The following is a 21,452-nucleotide window of genomic DNA, read 5'->3' on the forward strand; positions in this document are numbered from 1 at the left end:
GCTATTTCAAAGGTAACACATTACATTATATACACAGCTCAACTGTCAACCCTCTCACAGCAGCTAAAATAAAACAATTTTAATAGGACACAAGTATATTCTCTAATGATTATTAGGGAAAAAATGTAAATAAACTCATTCTTATAAACAGATCAAAGAAACAAGTTTAATTCACCTAAAATGTATCTCAAGAAATCACTTATTAAGACCTCTTATAAGGGCGCCTGGGTGGCTCAGTCGTTAAACGTCTGCTTTTGGCTCAGGTCACGATCCCGGGGTCCTGGGATCGAGCCCCGCATCGGGCTCCCTGCTCGGTGGGAAGCCTGCTTCTCCCTTTCCCACTCCCCCTGATTGTGTTCCCTCTCTTGCTGTCAAAAAATAAATAAATAAAATCTTAAAAAAAAAAAAAAAGACTTCTTATAATGTTATTCACCAAAACCTGTGTCTATATTAACCTAAACTAGTGGTTCTCAACCAGGAGTGATTTTTTTCCCTAAGGGACATTTGGCAATGTCTGGAGACATTTTTGGTTGTCCCAATTTGGAAGTTGGTACTGGCCAGGGATGCTGCTAAACATCCTACAGTGTATAGGACAGGTTCCCATAACAAAGAATTATCCAACCTAAAATGTCAATAGTGCTGAGGTGGAGAAACCCTGATCTAAACCACTCTCTTCATCTATAAGAGATTTACAAAGCAATATCTGTAAGGATATTCATGATCTACCAAATTGTTTGCTAAGAGTTGACTTAGCCAACTGTAATCTCTTTCTGAAAAACTGAAGAATAATTGACATTTGATATTGTATCAGTTTCAGGGGCAGGACATACTGATTTGACAATTATATACATTACAGAATGCTCACCACAAGCAGAGTTACCATCTGTCACCATATAAAGTTTTTACAAATTATTGACTATATTGCTTAGGCTGTACTTTTTATCATGACTTATTTATTTATAACTGGAAGTTTGTACCTCTTAACCTCCTTCACCTATTTCATCTGCCCCCTCACCTACCTCCCCTCTGGCAACTACCAGTTTGTTCTCTGTGTTTGAGTCTGTTTCAGTTGTTTGTCTGTAGCCAACTGTAATCTTATTAGACTATGCAGTCCTCGAAGGCAGGAACATGCCTTTGAAACCCCAACACCTAGCGAGGTAACAGGCCTAACACTTTTTTTTTTTTAAGATTTTATTTCTTTATTTGAGTGAGTGAGAGAGAGAGAGGCAGAGAGAGAGTGTGTGCATATGCACATGTGCGTGTGCTCGCATGAGCAGGGGGGAGGGGCAGAGAGAGAGGGAGAAGCAGACTCCCTGCTGAGCAGGGAACCCAATGTGGGACTCTGATCCCAGGATCCTGAGATCATGACCAGAGCCGAAGGCAGCCGCTTAACCAACTGAGCCACCCAAGCGCCCCAGGCCTAACACTTAAATAATGTTTGCTGAATGTATTTTAGTTCTTGTAGGTGAGCCCCGGAAAATTAAGATGACCAAATATTTTGAGTTTGTCTGATTTAACCATACAGTGGCATGGATACCATGTCCTCAGCCATGCCCACGGATCGTTCCATAGAAGTATCTGATATTAATGACATTTTGAAACAATGAAGCTATCACTTAACTTGATATATTTTCTGCTTATTTTTATACTCTCCTCTTCCTTGGGCTCCACAGATATTGGTTTTACCAACATCTCTACACTGATCACTTCCAAAATCTAGACAGAATCAGTCTTACAGTTGAGAAGGGTCTTAGGTACCATAGCCTTCAGCCTTCACCAGAGGAGATTCCTCTCACAACTCTGACATTTGTTTCTAGAGCCCACTCTATGAACGGACAGCCTCCAAATGAATGCAGTGAGAGACTAGGAGCTCACCACTTAGAAAGCCATCCTTTTCGGCATTTGCATTTGCGTAGACTTGTGAAATGCCTTGCTCCTGGTGGGTGAGTCTGCTCACTCTGTCCAATGAAATTAGACAGGTCTAACTACTCTCCAGTCCACCCAGATCTGCTCCCAAAACTCCCGCAGATCTTGTGGCCACCTCAGGGACCTCACAGAACTAGGCCACCTGCACAGTGTAGATCCTTCTACATCTGTGAAGACAAACATGGCCAACGAATTTCGAGATAATAATCTGTATTTTCCCTTTTGTATTTTCCCCCTTTCTTTTCTACCACTCATGCAGGTGACAGGGTCTGGGCTTCCTTGTCTGGCATGGGGATGGGCGTGGGGGGGGGGTGACGGGTGCTGTGGCAGGAAATTGCCAGCTCTCCATTTCCCTTCCTGGGTTTTGTTTCCCAAAAGCCTAAATTGGTTGAAGAGATTTTGCTAACTGACTCAGGAAACAAAGGAAGGTGGGGATGCTTTTAGACCTAACAAAAGCAAACAACAGGAAGTTCCCTTAATAGCAGCAAGAGGGGAAAAGAGGGAGACACCTCCTCTCCCTCAGACACAGAAGAGAAAGGAACTCCCTTGCCAATGTCCAGAGAGCAGGAACTTCCATGTCTCCTGCCTTACCAAGATTCTCTGTTCCAGATGAGGTCCGATGCAGCAGAACATCCATCCTGAAGAACCACATGGACGTGGCCAATGGTTGCCTGAACTGGAACTCTCCCCCTCAACTCCCTCAATTTCCTTACCAACTCCCCTTTACCACTTGAGGTCTTTGTTCTGTACTGGAGATTTCTCTTGCACAGCAAAGTTGGGGGCCAGAGCCTCACCTGCACGACATAGCTGTGTAGAGGTGGAGGGGCACAATGAACGGAGGTTTGTTGGAGGCAGACAGTCCTAGGGTGGAGTCTGGGGGCTCATTTACTAATTGTTACCTCCAACAAGTTTCCTAATCGGGGACTTAGCTTTCCCTTCTAGAGAGTAAGGATAATGTTATCTACTACGGTGGTCAAAGAGGCCTATCCTCAGATTTACTGGAAAACCTGCTGTGATGAGTGTAATCAGCAGATAGCCTGGGGCGGGGGTTGGGGGGACTGTGGCACCTTCTGGAACAACCACAGCATTGGTCCAAGCCAATGCCGTGCTCTCCACAGGCCGCGGCTCCTAGCCAGTGCCTGAGCACAGCACGGAGACTAGCGCCTGAACAGTTCTGCCCAACGTGCAACAAACATGCAAGAAAGCTGCATCTCAGTCTGAGGCTCCTCCAATCCATTTCTCCTTCCTTCCTCCTTTCCTTTCATGAGATCAGTCTGGTCTGGTCAGAAGGTTCTCCCAGCCTGTTCTGTCCTCTTTCTTGTTTAGTCTTTCAAATGCATTTTCTCCAATAGCTTCGTACTTCTAATTCCATTTAGGTGTCTGCTTCCCAGGAGACCCAAACTGACACACTCTCTTTACAAGACTGTTCTAAAAATTGGAAACAATAGCACAGCCTAGTGTTTGGTGGCTGCTCAGTAAAGGTTAACTTCCTTCAGCAGGTAAGGATTATAGAGTCAGGGGCTAGGTAATACATTTTTGTATTTACATGAAGGGCTTGAATTATACATTCCATTTTGTAAGTGGACTTCGTTCATAGGCAGGGTGAAGTTAGACTTCTTAACATAGCACTCCAGACACCAACCTATCCAAATTATCTGCGGGCAGGTATCCAGTTGTGTATACAGGTAGGTGGGACTGAGAGGACAGGAAACTGGCTTTGGAGCCAGATAGATTTAATCTAATCCTAATTTGCTGGGTGACCTTAGGAAAATCATTTAACCTCTCTCCCTTCAGTAGCCTCATCTACAAAATGGGGATAATACTGCCTACCTTACTAGGTAACAGTGAAGATTAGAGATAATCCATGTAAAGCATCTAGCATTGTGTCTGGCCTGTCTAATAAGCATCCGATAAAAGGATGCATCATACTCTTATTGTCTTTCATTCATCCTTTCATTCATTCACTTATTCAATAAATATTTACTGTGGGCCTACCGTAATAAAGGGCTGAGATATAACAGTGAACTAGAACAGGAACAGATCTTATAGAGCTTGACAGGTTAGGCACGGCAGAATGCAAAGTACATCCGATATTTATAACAGAAACACCTAGATGGTGCTTATTATGTGCCAGGCCCTGTGCTAAGAGCTTTACCACATAGTCACTCATTGAATCTTTACACCAACCCAGTGAGGGAGGTACTTGCTCAAGATTACAAAACCAGTGTGGATGTGAACACAATCTGGCTCCAGAGTCCATACTTTTAACAGCCATGCTGTATTGTCTCTCTAAACATCCGAATTAGATTTTATGCTTCCACAGAACATAAATGATCCTTATACAAGTATATATTTAAAAATCTAGTAAATCAAATCAGTGGGAAAGACAGTTATTTTCTTTAGAGAAACACAGGCACAGAAGGAGTGACTCAGCTGAGCAACAGACACTGATCAGCTACTGGTGGCCCCCGGGGGCGCGGGGGGCAGTCACCTCCCCACACCCACCAAAATCCCTGCCATTGTCTTGGCTTCCAACTCAGCAGCTGTTTTCTGGCAATGGCACCAGGAAAAACATTGCTATAATTTGATTTTTCATCTTACTTAACCCTGACCTCTTCATCTGCTATAACCGCAGGGCTCTTCTAGTTCCCATAAATTCTCAGCCTTCAAGGTCATATCTTTTCTGCCTCCTGGAACTTTCTGGCAGAAAAATTAAAGGAAAGTCAAATCAGGATGTTTTATTTGTTTTTTTATTTTTCATAAACATGTCCCCATGACTGGATTAAGCAGTCTGCTGAGTGTTTGCGAGGTCAAGGTAGCAGGTGAAGACATGGGACACAGGACACTAGGTTCATTTCTTCTTACATGGCAGACACCACCCAGTTCTGGATGGCTGAGTGTAGCCAACATGAGAACAGCACTTTGTTCGAAAAACCCTGTATGTTTATGATAACATATCATCACCCTCATTCTAGAACAAAAATGACCATGGTAATAGGAAAACAAAAAACACAAAACACACCACCCACTCCTGTCTTGGCAAGAATGACTAAGACAAAAAATGATGGTACTTACTGGGGGACATTGTGCAAGTTTGTCAGCTGCTACCAGTTGAACATTTAAGTGTTTGCTTTGGGACTTTCCTCTAGATTTAATCAACCGCTGTAAAACCTGATAGAAGAAGACATGACTCAATGAGTTAAAAGAAAAATGAATAAACCAAGACCTTTTTAATAGTCTGGTTAGCCCTGAGTATTAATAAAGAGGAAATACAATATGAAAAATCATATATGCAAACTCCGTAATGGCATCACCCACTTACACTGGCTCTCACTTATCGTGGCTTTGATACGTGCATCCTATTCTCTCTCCGTGTGGGTCCTAGTGGGATCTCAAGTTCCCGCCCTACATTTTACCCAGAAATTTCAAAGGGAGCCCTGCAAAAGAGGAGGGACTGCTCTGTACCAGGTCATTTATGTCCAAATTCAGTTAAGTAATATTTTAGTTCACTATCTCAGTATCAGATAAGTATCAGTCTTTTATGTATCGGGTCCTTTTGGTCATTGATAATTATTGAGGTGTTCCAGTTTACATTAATAAGATTTCATGCTAGAAATCTAGGCAAAACATTTGCACTGCCATATTGCTGCATATAAACCAGTGAATATCTGTGTCATTTGGGCACTGCTGTAACCGCATTTGCCATATACTCCCTCTCCCTTCCCTTTTTTTTTAGCTGAAACAGGGCCCTCACCCCCAAAATGGTACTAGTCAGTGAGGCTCTATGACACCTCAGTGCGTATGTCCATAGGAGCCCCTGTTCCTACACTTAAGCAGGAGAAAGAGGTTGGGATCTATTCTGCTGCAATGAAGGGTGCTTGGATCCCCTTCAGTTTCTGGGCCAAAGAGACCGCCAGGTGGTCAAGGCAAGTTCAGTCCATTCTAATGGTTCCCAAAAGGTCCTGGTTTGGTCAGGATTCCCAAGTCCATCCTGTGCAGAACCAGTGCCTGCAGAGATGGAAGGCTGAGGGGTTGGGGAAGGACACAGCTTCTTTAGACATTCTCCCTCTGCGAGAGGCAACTACTGCTCTGGCTGGAAATTGAATTGGCGTTTTAGTGCTAAATGGCACTCTTGGAGGCATTAAAAATAAACTAATTGTTAAGGTAGTACCTCCCTAGGATATCTATTTCACATTAACTTTTTAGAATGTCATCACTTCTTAAAAATGAAAGAACAGCCAAATCAAAAGAGACCAATTTGAGGCTGTCTCACTTTTATTTTTATCTACCTTTGTCGCATAGAGACACATGGCTGATATTCCATTGTGTTAAATCACAGAATACCTATTCCTTGAAGAACCCAACCTGAGCACATATATAAACGTCTATAACTTTTCCATAAGAGATTTTATGCAGTGATGTTTGACTTTATATATGATCAATGTATATACTTTTCTTGAACTATGTACTCTCTCAACCAGGGAGAGAATATAGGTGCTACAAGAATCAATATTACCCAAGAAATTTACTAAGATAGAACCTAAAGTCTCTGAAAAGCCATACTTACTTTTTCTCACCTTTCTTAATTTTTTGTTTCTATTACATTCTTGCATAACTGCCTGGCTGGGGAACCACAATAGAGAGTGACCTTCTTTAAAACAATGGCTATTCTTTATTTGCTCTCTTAGAATTTCTAGAACCTGTACAGACTGTGGGAATTAAAACTGCCCATTAAAAAGGGTCTCAATAAGATATTCTCCTGACCCACTAACAAAAAAGCACAGAGCGGGTGCCTGGGTGGCTCAGTTGGTTAAGCGACTGCCTTCAGCTCAGGTCATGATCCTGGAGTCCCAGGATCGAGTCCCACATCGGGCTCCCTGCTCAGTAGGGAGTCTGCTTCTCCCTCTGACCCTCCCCGCTCTCATGCTGTCTGTCTCATTCTTTAAAAAAAAAAAAAAAAAAAAAGCACAGAGCAAAGAATATTTCAAAGGAAATGAGCTTCTGATCCTTAAGGGACAAATGAGTTAATTACCTTTGGAGATGAGACTTTTACATGAACAATAATTGGTGCTAAAGAAGTCTTTATAAGTTGTGCTGGGTGATTGATTGTGTCTGCATCAAGAACAACCAGTTGCAAAGATCTTGCCAACTCAAAGATTCTTTCAATTTCACTTTGTACTTCCGCTAAAAGGAGAAATAATAAATAACAGGACATAGTTATTTTTACTAATTAGTTCTTAAATTTAAAAACATAGTACCCCTTTGTGATGTTTGTCTATATTGCAAAACAGAACATTTTGAATTTCATACTTCTTTTAGCTTAAGATCTTTTCTAAAGAGATGGGTTGAGTTTTGGTTGGTTTTCACCAAACCAAATATTTGGTGAAAAAAACTGAGATGGTTCTCTTAACTCACTTCTTACACTTGTCCTGAAATTTAGCTATTTGTATAGCTATGTTGTTTATGATTGTTGCTTTGTTCTAAAGAACTTTTACTTCAGCTATGAAAGCTGAAACCACATTTAGGAAAGAACTGAACTACATGTGTAGAGCAACATCACATGGAAAGCAAATTACACTGAAATATTTCAACCAATCAACAATTTATATATTAATATTTTGGAAATATGTTTTTTAAAAACCCCACAATTCATCTGTTTTGACTGATATGCATATTTTTTACCCAGGGTTAAATGTCTGGGTCTACTCTTACAACTAACATATTGCTATGTCTTAATTCAAGTATTAGGGCCAGTACACTTGTTCTAAGTCATAATCTTCAGTATTAAAAAAAAAAAAACTAAGGCAATTATATTATAAATGCTGAAATGCCTTGAGAACGAAATCTATTTGACTGGCTGTAATAGCCAAGTGACCTGAATCTCTGCATGAATCTGGTCAAATAAAAAAATCTAGTTATTCTCCATGTCTGAAGCAATCCAGCTATTTTTAAAACAAAGCAGATTATCTATAAAAACATAATCTGGTTTTCTAAAACATAAAAAGCTTTTTCATATATATTTTATAAATCATCTGATATATTGGGTCATGTTCAAAGTCTGAATTGGACTACTTAATTTTCAGAGAGATGATCTTGTTTTACTTTTTACTTATTTTTATTTTTGGCCTATGCATTATAGGGCGTGACCTAGCAATGTTGTAATCGCGTTTAAATTACACAGAGTAGACAAAGTTGCCTAATGTAAATTACTTCAAAGATGGCCTAGGAGACAGGTGATGTCGCTTTAAATACACTCTTTGAAAAGGGTTTCTACCAAAATGCCATGATTTGTTTTGCTTATCCAGTATATATTCAATTTCACGTCACCCACCAAAAAGTCCTCCCTTCCATAACCAGACATACTGACAGGGTGTGCAGGAGCATGAATGCTCAAGACTATCTTGTAACTCTTATTTTCTTGGGCTTTGCATAATAGCCTAAAATTCTTCCCACAAAATCACTGATGTTTAATGCATGATTTGTATTAGAAATAGGAATTTCAAGAGTGAACATAGCTATCATTTTTCATATGATCCAATCCCAGTGGTCTGAAAGATTTTATATTGCTTTGAAAGATGACTAGCTCCCAAGACATTTACGTAAAGAATTTGGACAATTAGGCTCATTTGCAAAATTCTTCTGAAGTCACAAAGTACACTTGTTAGTAATAATAACACACCTGTCCCTTTTTTCTCACATGTCAAAAAAAGTTAAAAAAATTTTTTTCTTATAAGTTCAGAAAATAAAGTGTATTTGTATTGTAGCAGATTTCAGCCTCTGGCTGTTGGGGTACGTTCTCCATTTGTTGTTGTCATTAAATTGCCACTGGTTTAACTCCTGTCCAGGACTGTTGTAGAACAAGTCTGCACTGCTTTAAATTTCAAATCTGAATACAATGTTTCCTGAAGTAGCAAAAAGGTAGTGAGGTAAACTGGACTGCTCCAGTTCAAAGAACCCTTGAGGCACACTGTGTAAATAACACAGAAATACCTAGCCTTATTTATTCTGCATCAGCAATGAGGTAAATGTGGTTTTTGACCTGTGCAGAGGGCAAGCACATCCAAGACTTAGACAACACAGAACTCTTAGGCAATGGGCACTCTGGCAGGAGTGGAGAGGTGCTCGGGCAAGAAAGCCAGAAGGCTGCAGAGGCCACATTATATACTAGAGTGGGTCCATATTTGCATAATATGTATTTGGAATTCAATACATAAACTGTATGTCTGAGAAAGAGAATGGCATATATATCTACATAGCTCATTTTCTTAAAGAAAAACTTCAAGCTAATCCAGCAATCTTGACTTCCCATGCTGATTCTCGGTTCCAGTGGAAGGTTCCAATGGAAGTTTCATCATGATCTTATTCCAGACAAATGGGGCCCTCAGAAGTCATGGATTACGATGCTGGAAGAACCTCCATGAACACTTCTATAACTTGACCATGAGCAATCTAGACCCACCTCTCTCCAGCATCTCTGTCATCTGTGATCTTTCTTATATCCAAATGCTTAAACTACTCCCTTGGGTTCAGAGCAACATTTCCCAAAGTGAGTACCCTGGGACACTAATCTCTTAAGATATCCTAAGAGGAAAAAGAGACTTTTTTGCAAAATATTGCGGGCTCTAATAGTTTCTTCTGGAATTTCAAACATGCATTGCCCTTTGTATCTTAATGGCTCTCGGAAGTCTTGCAGTAAAGACTGCTAACTGTTTAATCCAAATCTCCAAATTTGACTATGGAAAACATTTTGGATGTAACAACTATTAGTATCCTTTAGAATTCACATTTCATAGAATCTACTCTGGAGGTTTCTTTAGCAAAGTATACTTAGAGCTCTAACACACTGGCCTCAACCTACTTTTCCAGTCTCTTTCCCTGTTGCTTTCAAACCATGCCACCCACTCCCCTTTTCTAAGCATTCTCTGAACAAACTACTTGTTTATCAACCACACAAATGCTGATGCCTTTGCACATTTTTGTCTGCCTTGAAGAACCAGCTCAAATATAACTTCCTCGAAGTCTTCTCTGATACCTCTTACTCCCTACCCTACTTTCTTTATACCCCTAGCTCTTGGCTCATAATTCCATTATCAGACAGCATTTTAACCATCTGCCCCTTCTTTCCAGTGGCTTATGGGTAAGATATTTTTCTTAGTTATGTTTGTACTTCCTAGGTCTGGCATAATGTGTGCCGGCACATAACAATAAACATGTGATGGCGGAATGTACAAATGTGCAGTAACAAGCCAGCAAATGGACATAAGTGGCTCACGTAGTGGTTATTATAATAGATTGCCATTAAATTATTTCTAATGGTTGTAGGTATATGAATTTGCAAAGCAAAGGGAAAAACTAGTGAACTGACATTCACCTTGTTTTGTCCTCAATATTTATACTAACTCCACTCCACTGACTGAAACAGGTGACTGGATTATACAGGATGACTTCAAAGAATATCCACGAGACCCTTGGCTGGGGTAGACGTAGAGTCAGGCAACCTTGCGTATGCATTTAAGTGTTTTTTAACCTCTCATTACACATCAGAGGAAGGAGTAATCAAAAGTCAAAGGCACTTTGTGGAGTGAAAAGGAGAGTGGAAGACAGGAGAATAGACAATGGATGCTTGTTTAAGAAATCTTCAATCTAATTTGGCATCCTTGTCTCCCAAAGCATTTAACTTTAGTCAGTCCCCTACTCTGATTCATCATCATCAACCCTTCCATTGTTACTTCCTTAAGGTCAAAATACTGTGTCTTTAAGAGTGTTTCACTCATGTCAGCTGTGACTCAGGTATGACAGACATCATTATCAGATGTGAAAGATCTAAATACTGAACTAAGGAAAGAACCACTGATGTACGGGATCTTGCCCTCACAAGGACTGACAACTATTCCACTGGTATGTTTAACATTCTTCCATAAACCATCCAACAAACATTTATTGAACAATTACCATGTGCCAATCCCATGCCAGGAATACAGAGATGATACTTCGTAGCCTCTTTCTAATCTGTACAATTCTTGGCTCAGGGTCAAGGTTCAGCCTCCAACAAATTCTTGCATAGGATGTTTGGGCGTGCAAGCTATCTTGGAATTTTTTTGTTTTCTATCATCATCTCTTGAGATGAATGTCATTTTTCCCCAGCAGTATGGACTTGTTTCTGTGGATGGTGATTCCATCTCCCACAGCCCTGTTCATCCATGGCTTTATGTAGCTAACCACATATTGAGTAAGGGGCAGGTGGGGCTAGGTAGGGAGAGATAGGTAGGGGCCTATGTGACTAGGCTCACACAGGGGGCTACGTGTTCAGGCTCACAGCAATCCCAGATGGGGAAAATGCTGAGGCGAACAAAACCAGAGATGAGGGAATATAACGAGACTAACGAGTCTACCTCATTTGTCTTAGATGTCAGAGATCTCTGTAACAGCTACAGGTGGACCACTGGAAATTACCAAACCTCAAAGAAAAAGTAAACGGTGCTATCAGTGGCGGAGATGTCAAGATTTACATTCCCTAGTCAGTTCTCAATAAAAGACTGTCAGTGAAAGCCCACAGCGGCAACCCACTCGGGACTCCTCTCTCTTTAGAGTTTTTTTTTCATCTTTCCTTTCTGTTCTCATCTTCACTTAATAAACTTTCACCTCACCCTTTTGTGTCTGTGAGATTCATTCTTCAACTCCGTGAGACAAGCACCCTGCAATCCGGTAGCAATATGGTATTTTTTTTTCTTTTTTTTTTTTTTTGAGTGAGAATGAGAGGGAGAGAGAACATGAGAGGGGGGAGGGTCAGAGGGAGAAGCAGGCTCCCCACTGAGCAGGGAGCCCAATGCGGGACTCGATCCCAGGACTCCAGGATCATGACCTGAGCCGAAGGCAGTCGCTTAACCAACTGAGCCACCCAGGCGCCCCGGTATTTTTTTTTTTTTAAAGACTTCACCCATTCATTTGAGACACAGAGATAGAGAGAAAGAGAGAGAGCATGAGCAGGGAGAAAGGCAGAGGGAGAGGGAGAAGCAGGCTCCCCGCCGAACCAGGAGCCTGACGTGGGGCCTGATCCCAGGACCACGACCTGAGCCGAAAGCAGACGCTTAACCATCTGAGCCACCCAGGCGCCCCAGCAACATGGTATTTTTCCCTTCTCCGTCATGGTGAATTTCAGAATGCTTTCTGATTGTGCTCCAGGAAAGACACATTTATACTCCCTGCATGTTATTCATGCTCATGGCTCTTTCCACTTAAAGCTGTGACTATTCTGGGTACTACCAGCTAGCAGCAGAAGCAACACTAAAACACCATTATCTAGCTCTCTTCTAAAGATCTGAGAAGGTTCAACATCTCATTTCCTTTCATGTCAGCTGTGACTCAGGTATGACAGATATCATTAGCCTCGTTGAGAAGCTGGGGCAGAGTGGAGATGAGTGGTTTCAGGTGGTCAGGCAGTAACAGACCAGGAGAGCCCAATGAGGATTCTTCCCACCAGACTACTAATTAACTAAATGACCAGAGCTGAGAGAGGAGGCTCTGGCGGCTATAGGACTCTGTTCCCTTCTTTTCCACGGATACCATTCTTTTCAGTTCATCAGCACTTCCCCATTCAGAATGGGGAGCAAACTGGAAAAAAGACATTCGCAAACAAAACATGTGTCATCCCACTCTGAAAGCATAGCTTGGACAAGTACCACATTTGAACATCTTACCTAAGCTGGACCGAGTGTTCGAACGTTCGATTATTGCTCTCTTGCTGGGGTTATTTAGGACAGACCTCTTAGCAAGAGAAATGTCAGCTGTCACTCTTGTTATTGATATCCTATGAATAGGAACACAGAACAGAACAAGCCAGTAAAAAATGTTACGGGGCTCTCAAGTGATTTATAACCACAGTACTTAATAACCACTTTATATACAGCCCTGTGACCACAGTATAATAAACATTTGCCACAAGTATTTTAAACAGGCTTTGGCTAGTATTAAAATATAAGTCGGGTAGAATGGAGGAAGGTTTTGGCTGTTTAACCAAAACCAAAACTAAAACAAAAACAAACCTGTTGTTTAAAAAGCAGCTCTTCCTCCACTATTACCTACCTTGCCAAATTCTCTTTATAATGCACACCATATCAGAAGGGAATCAGAACATATGAATAAACCATGCCCTTTCTGGGAAAGAGCAATACAATTTCCCTACAATTCACAGTTGATTTGCTCTTGAACAAGACTCCAGGAACTATGAATGCTCTGCCCAGATGTATCAATGCTGCTGGCCAAAGGGGAAAGCCCTCTTCATTTTCATCATCGACACTCAACCAGTTGGTAGCAATGTTGCATTCCCAGTGCTCAACAGTTAAATTCATGTTACAAGAAGCATTTCTCCCCAAGCCCAAAGGAATGCTTCATTTCTAAGAATATAGAAAATATGATTTCTCTTCTGCATGCATAAGATTCTTCAGCATATTTGCTTAAGACTTTGAATGCATAAAGTGGGGAGCGATAAGACACAACAGTTGAGGGCAATGTGAGGATCGTTGCGAGGATTTTGGGAAGTCAGAAAGTTTCCTGCAGTTATGCAGGAGAAGAATAAAGCAAAGACACTGCAAATGAACTGAGAGAGGAGTCTATTTGCACATGATTGATCACATAAGGATCTCTGGAGTTTATAGTTTTAAAATTCTTGACTTTAAACTGGCATTGATCAATTTCAGATGATTATCTACCTGCAGAATGCAAAGAACGCCTCTCTAAGCCAGTTATTGCCACCACGGAAAGGACCTTTCTCCATTCTTATTTTCAGAGCTTGGCAGAGTTCCGGAAAGGAGACAAAAGAGTAGTGCCCCTTCCCTTTATGTGCAGTGCACCCATTCTCCTTCATTTTTATATGCCTTTGGGGGTTGGGGCAGGGAAGAGGTAGAGTTGTGAACAGTAATTGAGCCATATGTCATCTCATACCTGTTTTAGTATACTATCAACCCTCTCAGGAGACTCTTCACCTGACTTCAGTGACCCAAAGCCTTAAGGAAAATATAAAATACTCCTTTTCACAAATGACTGGAAATTGCTTCTTTAAAGCAACAGGCTGTACAAAAGTTCTGATATCATTTTAATGCAAAGCACCTTCTTGTGTCATTGTATTGTATTTATAAGCTGTAAATGGCCGGTAAGTTTTATGTTTTTACATTTTTTAGAATTTTTAAGCATTAATAAATTATTTGAAGCATCTTTAAATTATCTTCTGCAGAAACCAGGGCTTTGTGAAATACCCTCAGGCCACTGAGAACACTGAAGGGAAGCTGAGTTGGCGGAGCGTGGGAGTTCCTACCGTCCATGCCAGGCAAACGCCTCCACATTTCTGTTTTCTACATTGGGGCTTTATATATGATTTCATTGTAAAAAGCTGTTCAACTGCTAAAAGACACTGGAAAACACTGGTCAAGTACAACGTCTTCATTTTGCCAAGAAAACCGAGACACAGAGAGGAAGTTCCACATGATTAGTGAGAAGCTAAGAAGGCCTAAAACACAGACCCCCAAACACCAGGCCAGTACTTAGTCACCTGACTCATAAGTCTCTTAGAGTTTCAGTTTTCTTCTCTAGCAACCCTGAATGCCCAGATGCAAGCCAAATCATCAAGCACAGACGCAGTCGACCTTGACAATGTACAGAGAGGTGGTCAGGATTTCAATGAGGTTAAAGTCAAGTGAATCTCATGTCTCAGTCTCCATTACTCAGGTGGCCTTTGCAATTTAACGTATGAAATCTCATGGGTAGTCCTGTGCTTACAGCTCCTTTATTTACAGAACAGGTTTATTTTTGTGTTTCTGTTTGTTTGTTGTTTTTTAAAGATTTTTATTTATTTATTTTTGTCAGAGAGAGAGAGAGCGCACAAGCAGAGGAAGTGGCAGGCAGTGGGAGAGGGAGAAGCAGGCTCCTCGCTGAGCAGGGAGCCCGATGTGGGGCTCGATCCCAGGACCCTGGGATCACGACCTGCGCCAAAGGCAGCTGCTTAACCAACTGAGCCACCCAGGCTTCCCTGTTTGTTTGTTGTTTTAAGAATAGAGTTGCTGGTTAGGAACATACAGTCAAGTTCCAGGGGAATTCAAATCTATGACTGGAAAGAAGTGGGTTAATTTAGGAACAGAACTCAACTTTCTAGAATAAAGACTTTTGGAGGGCCTAAAAAGTCTGTTCTGCATAAGGGAGATCAAGTTTTCTAGTTCTAAACAAGCCAAATAGTGACCTTTGGTTCTTAAAATTTGAAAGGATTACCAACAGGTGCATACTCTTATTTTTTCTGGATCTTAAACATGTTTACGAAGCTATTTTCAAACACACACAGAGCTTTACAAATTTTTACAAGTTCTACCAAAAAGCAAGCAAACAAAACAATAACACACACATACACAGAAAGAAAAACTGCTTCATATATTCCACAAATAGGAAAAGGTATGGACAATATAGGGTTCTTTTTCTTGTTTTATTTGACAACTAAATACCAGCATATTTGTTAATCTAAGTTATTTTTTAAAAATATTTTTTTTAAAAAAGATTTATTTATTTATTTATTTTAGAGACCAGGGAGGGGGGCGGCAGGGAGAGGGACAGAGAGAATCCCCAAGCAACTCCCCACCAGGCGTGAAGCCCATCATGGGGCTGGATCCCAGGACCCCAATTGAGATCACAACCCAAGCAGAAAACAAAATTAGGCTGCTTGGTAAGTATTATTACACATTATTTCTTAATAATAGAACACATGCATGCATGAAAGAGCTCAGGACAAGACAGACACAGCCCCAGAAACCCTTCAATAAGACAAAACAGAGGTTTCTATTTTCCATACAAAGATGCTTACTATTACCAAAATCAGACACCAAATCCAAACTCTTTTTTTGTAGAAGGCTTCTCAGCAATATAATTGAAGTTTATATACATTTTTTAGTTTTATATATGTTAAAAAATATACTTTATATACTAGTTATATATTATTATTATTATTTTACTTATTACAATGTCTTTTCTACTTCTCTTCTTGCTGTACTCATTCCCCCCAGTGTCTTTCAGTACTTCTGTGCATCTTATTTGATATATGTCTTTTTAAAATTTCCTTAGGAAACTTTTCTGTGACATAGTGTCCGTGATTACTGACTGGTAGATAAACACTAACAGAAGTTCAGTTCCTCAGCCAACTGGGTATAGTAGCAAATACCACTGAAAGCTAGCAAAAAATGTTCTCTAAATCTAAGCAAATCTGATCCCAACTGTTCTTTCTGTTTTGGAATTCATCATAATTGCTGCAATCTATCATGACTTATGAGTATTAGTTTTCTGCAAAGAAAACGCTACTTTTAGTTATAACACATTAATTCAAAAACAATTAGTATTTCCACATTCATTCAGAACAGCTATAAGGTCCTTTTATACTCTATCTTTGCTACATCTAATAAGCAATGCCATTAGTGCATTAATTAAAAAAAAAAAACTCCTAGTATTCATAGAGAAGATTATTCTAAAGAACAGAACAGTACACTGTCAAGAGAATGGGGATGGAGGGCATACATAGATCTGAGTATTCTTCCTGGATCTTGCCTTTGCTGGGTGTGTGACCATGGACAAGTCATGTCATCTTTTGAGCATCAGTATCCTAATCAATACAATGGTGATAGCGGCTTTGCCAAACTATCTCATGGGACTGTCCATGGGAGCAAACAAGGTAATATATAAAAGTGCTTTACTAAATAATTATTCATGGTGTCCTATGTTGATAGGACATAATGTATATAAGACAATTACTGGAGATTTGAAGACTGGAAAGGGACAGTTTCTTTATATACTATCCTCAGAAATTGGCAGTCTACCATGAACTCCCGACCCCCAGAGTCCATGAAATTTATATATACTTTGAGGGTGAGAGAGTCAGGTCAGACACGTTGTAATCAAAACCTGATAATGTGAACGCCTGTTTGGCATTCAGGTATTCAATTACGTATCTCTAGTGTTTGACCACCGATGAGTCTGTATTTAAAGAGAGAATGGTAGAAGGAGATGATAAGAGGATGATACTGATTTTGAAACAGAAGGCACTGTGTTCTTTTCCATTTGTTGACTGCAGTTCCAAGTTGTTTTCATTCTGCCGTGCCTTGGCTCCTGTGTGATAGCATCAGGTGTGCCCATTGCTGTTTATAACTAAATACTACCTCTCTGAGTCTCCTAAGTTAGTTGTATTCTCAGCCTCTTTTCTTCCAATTCTTTCTCAAACCCTTTTTTTTTTTCCTTTGAATAGCCTTTGGCTAACAACTTCCTTTAACTTTAGATCTTATCTATATAGGCTACAGGATGTTCATTTAGGATTTTTGGCCATGATCATGTTGGTTACAAAGTGTTCGACAACTGCCATAGAGCTGATCTGATCTAGTTGTCAAAATGCATAAAGCAACAATTTTATTGGAATTTGAAATGATTAGCATAGGTCAACGAACGGCAGCTAGTTTGACTGCCTGCAGTTCAGACTACGAATGGTATATTCAACCAGTCGAACAAACCTCATCCTGAAGGACGATCCCCAGTGAATGTTTGTGGCATAAAATGAAGAGAGAAAAGCTGCATGCCACTGTGTGTTCACTGGGCTGATGCCACGCACCTACTTTATGATCTGTGCATAGGAACTGTCACTATGTGTGGATATCCACACGGACAAAGATTCCCCCGGGAACTAGTTAGTGCTATGCTGTTCTTTTTCTTACACATATTACAGTTAGGCCCGGCAGTAACAGCCACAGCAATAACACTGTGTAGTAAGTAGCTCTCAACTAACTCAAATAATCTGAGGTATTAAAAAAGCAGCAGGTCTGTGATTTTGTAACAATCAAGCTGTTGGGACTTGAATCCAATTTGTTGAATTATTTTCTAACCAGGATCTGAAAAACAGTACTGAAAAAAGCCTCTTAGCCAACGGATCCCTTTTTTGCTCTTTCTGAAAAATAGTAAGACTTTCCCTTGACTCTTTTGTCTAACCTACTGCATTCACAGCCAATTAAACACTGAGTAGGTTTCCATTAGAACATACTGTTTATGCTGTATCACTGTGCCTTCTGTGTAATTGTTCTCTTGGCTGGTTTCAGTTAAAGACTATTTGTTGTTTTCTCTCCTTTTATTAATTGGTAAAACATAATACGGCAGATTGTCATAGCTCAGAATGTAAGGCTATTTCCCACACAGCAGATGTGTCATAGTCAGTGTGAGGCTACAAGCACGTTGCTTCTTCCTTATCAAAGTCTCTACATACCCTCAGCGAATGAATTCATTACTGGTTTTTCTGCTGCACTGGCCTCTTAGGATTTGAAAGCAAGTCCACTCTGCTACTCCCGCCTTTACCCTCTATCTTTTCCCAACTCTGCCATAAATCAGAGCTCTCCAGGGCTGGGTCTCTTTCTCTGGCTATTACTTTTGCTGCTCTTTGAATCTTCCTCCTATCTCTGGATCGTCCGCTGTGCCATCAGACCGTATGGAACACTTGGCATTGACATTTTAATTCTATTTTTACTAAAACCGTCTTCAACAGTGTGTGTAAATGCTTGATGCAGCAACTCTACCCGACTCAAAACAAATCTCTGCTGTTACCATCAAATGCACTTCCTCTTTCTGGGCCTGAAAATTGAAGAAGAACCTCAGATGCTTCATTCTTGAAAATAATAATTAAGCCACTCACTTTCTCCTTGTTAAATTCTAATAGTTCCCTTCTTCTAGTCCCATAGGTCCTACCTTTCAGACTGTTAAAAACGTTGTTTATAAGGATGCTATGTGGTGACAGAAACAATCTGACACAAACAGGTGTGTTATGGGATGGGATTTGTTTAGCTCAAGGGCTGTTATGGGGTCACCTGATGAGGCGCTGCTCAGAACTTCCTTCGGTAAAGACACCACAGGTTAAAACCACGCAACTCTAAGCATAGCTAGGGGAAATGTTTGTGCGTGTGGCCAATAACACAGAAGACTAAGCCATGCATGTTAGCTGCCTCCAACCCACAGATTGCTGCATGAGGTAAGGGTTACGGCCCAGTCATCAGCAGGCAAGACCAACCAAGGCCACTGCCATCAAGTTAAAGAGTCAGAGTTCAGCCGTTCTTTGCAGTGCTTTTTCAAGAAGTGAAATCCCAATAACCAAACATTCTCAAACAGAAGCAGTTTATCCATCTGTTTGTAGTTGCTGAAGAAAAGAGATTACAATAAAAGAACTTTTACATTTCCACCCAACTCTAATATTCAGTGCTTTTCATTTGTGCGAAACTACTTCATTCTCTACTTATCTTCTTTAAGAAAAGGGGGAATGAGAAACAGAATAAACTCATGGCTTTCTTAGTGTCTTGTGTCCACTAGATGAACGTGGCACAGACGGTTATTTGTTCCACAAAATCTATTTCCTCCTCCTCCTGGCCACATAGCTATACTACATTTCCCAGACTGCTTTGCAATTCAGCATGGCCACATGACCAGGTTCTGACCAATGAAAAGTGAGGGCCCATGTGCATCCCTTCCAGGCTGGCTTGCACCTCTCCCCACCGGCTGACTGGAGAGACCACCCTCAGGCCGAGGACCCCAAATGATGGGTGGAACAAGCTTTCTGTCCATCCTCCCCTCCCCAGTATAACCCTCTCCACCTAGCTGAGGAATGCCTGTCTCAAACTGTTAAATGAGCAACAGTAAGCTCCCATTGTGTCTGAATCATTATACATTTTGGGGTCTATTTATTAAGGCAGCCTGGCATTCTATTAATGTAACCAGCCATTCACATAAGGGCACTGAAGCATTCTGATTCCTTGAACTAAAATCTCAATTATTGGAACCGAAATCTCAGTTTCTTTGTATGTAGTCCCAGAAACTAATGAATATTTTAAACACAATTACCCAGAAGGCTTTTCTTTTGACAAATATACACAGTTTGTACCTAAAGCATTATTATGTTTACTTTTTCCCTTAAAATACCATATTTTACTTTATTTATTTTTTAAAGATTTTATTTATTTATTTGACAGAGACAGAGATAACGAGAGCAGGAACACAAGCAGCGGAAGTGGGAGAGGGAGAAGCAGGCTTCCCCTCGAGGAGGGAGCCCGATGTGGGACTCGATCCCAGGACCCTGGGATCATGACCTGAGCCGAAGGCAGACGCTTAACGACTGAGCCACCCAGGCGCCCTTAAAATACCGTATTTTAAAAAACCTATTTGAAGCTATTTTTAAAAAATATTTGGTAGTTTGATGCATGTACCCATACTTCTCAGTACACACTATGTACATTTTCTTCATTTCTATTAAGTCTTCATTATTTGCAATGTGGTTATTTTTACAAGGAATGCATTCTGCATTGTGAGGGAGCTTAGTGCTTAGTAATGAGCCAATATGGACTTTTTACCATTTCTCTGCAAAACACAGAAACTCCCTTAGACATTTTTCACAAACCTTATATGATAAAATTATTTGATGGCTAAAGACTGAGCCATGTTAATCACAGGATACGTACAAAATATATCAATAAAATACAAGGTGATTTCTTGGTAAAATAAACCCAGAACTAAGCATCCAAACAAGTACTTTTCCCTACAAATAGTCACTTTGGGAAGCTTATGATGAAAACATTTCTTGCACTCTTCTTTTGAGGAAACTCAGTACTTTATACCTTCATATGTACACACATACATGCATACACACACACACACACACACACACATGCATACACAGTTCCCAGCGAGCCACCACATTTATCAGAAACAATCTATATTTTCACTAAGATTTTTCATCAAATAAGTTTGGTATGAATTCACTAACAAGCAAGGAAATAAAGACAAACACATATATTTGCTTAAAACAAATGGATTATTTTCCTTCTCAAGGTCCTTTCTCCCTTGGGGATTCAATGCTATACTTCATAACTTCATACCTTCAGAATTCTTTCATTGTATTCTTCCCTGAATACTGAGTTAACTTTTAATTAGAAAACTTCTGCAATCACTGGAAACAGATCCACAAATCAATTTGTCATACATGTTCAGTTAAAGGAAAATAAAAATACAAAAACATCTGTATGTCTCACCTCCCATCAAACCTGTGCTTCAGGAAATCAAAGAGGGCTTTCTGCATCATGTCTGTTACCTTGGCAGAGGTGAGAAAAAAAGAATGAGGCAAACACACGCAGAGACAAGAGCACAGAGACAGAGCGTGAGAGGTCAAAGGTGAGAGAGGTGGGAGGGAAGGGCACTTTGTCTGAGCAAAGACCTCACACAGTCTGTTGTCTCCAAGGGGTGGGGTAGGTTACCATGGGGGGCATGTTTCACGCTTAACCACTTACAGTTACTCCAATTCCCCCTTGGTTGTCCTCTAGGGTGTTGAGGAATGAACCAGCAGTGTTCACTAGACCCAAGGCAGAACCCCTTCCCTTCTTAGGCGATAGGACTGCAGCCAAGAGACGACAATAAGCTGGCTTTACTCGCAAGTGCTGCCGGTCCTTGGCTCCCCTGAGTGGTGCCTGCCTCCCGGGAGGAGCAGC

General features: G+C 40.6%; 1 protein-coding gene across 3 annotated transcripts in view; it reads right to left on the reverse strand.

The window, feature by feature from the left end:
- CACNB4 (calcium voltage-gated channel auxiliary subunit beta 4) overlaps nt 1–21,452 on the reverse strand; it is a 236,575-nt gene that overhangs the window by 11,520 nt on the left and 203,603 nt on the right. For all 3 annotated transcript variants that reach the window (XM_021702869.1, XM_021702867.1, XM_021702868.1), the window contains 4 exons: nt 21,000–21,058; nt 12,624–12,733; nt 6,959–7,110; nt 5,002–5,097 (listed from right to left, as the gene is read on the reverse strand). In XM_021702869.1, the coding sequence (XP_021558544.1) occupies nt 5,002–5,097; nt 6,959–7,110; nt 12,624–12,733; nt 21,000–21,058 (417 nt within the window). The remainder of the gene's footprint in view (nt 1–5,001; nt 5,098–6,958; nt 7,111–12,623; nt 12,734–20,999; nt 21,059–21,452) is intronic.

This window comes from Neomonachus schauinslandi, chromosome 3 (genome assembly GCF_002201575.2).
Source record: "Neomonachus schauinslandi chromosome 3, ASM220157v2, whole genome shotgun sequence".
In the NCBI taxonomy this organism is placed as follows: Eukaryota; Metazoa; Chordata; class Mammalia; order Carnivora; family Phocidae; genus Neomonachus; species Neomonachus schauinslandi.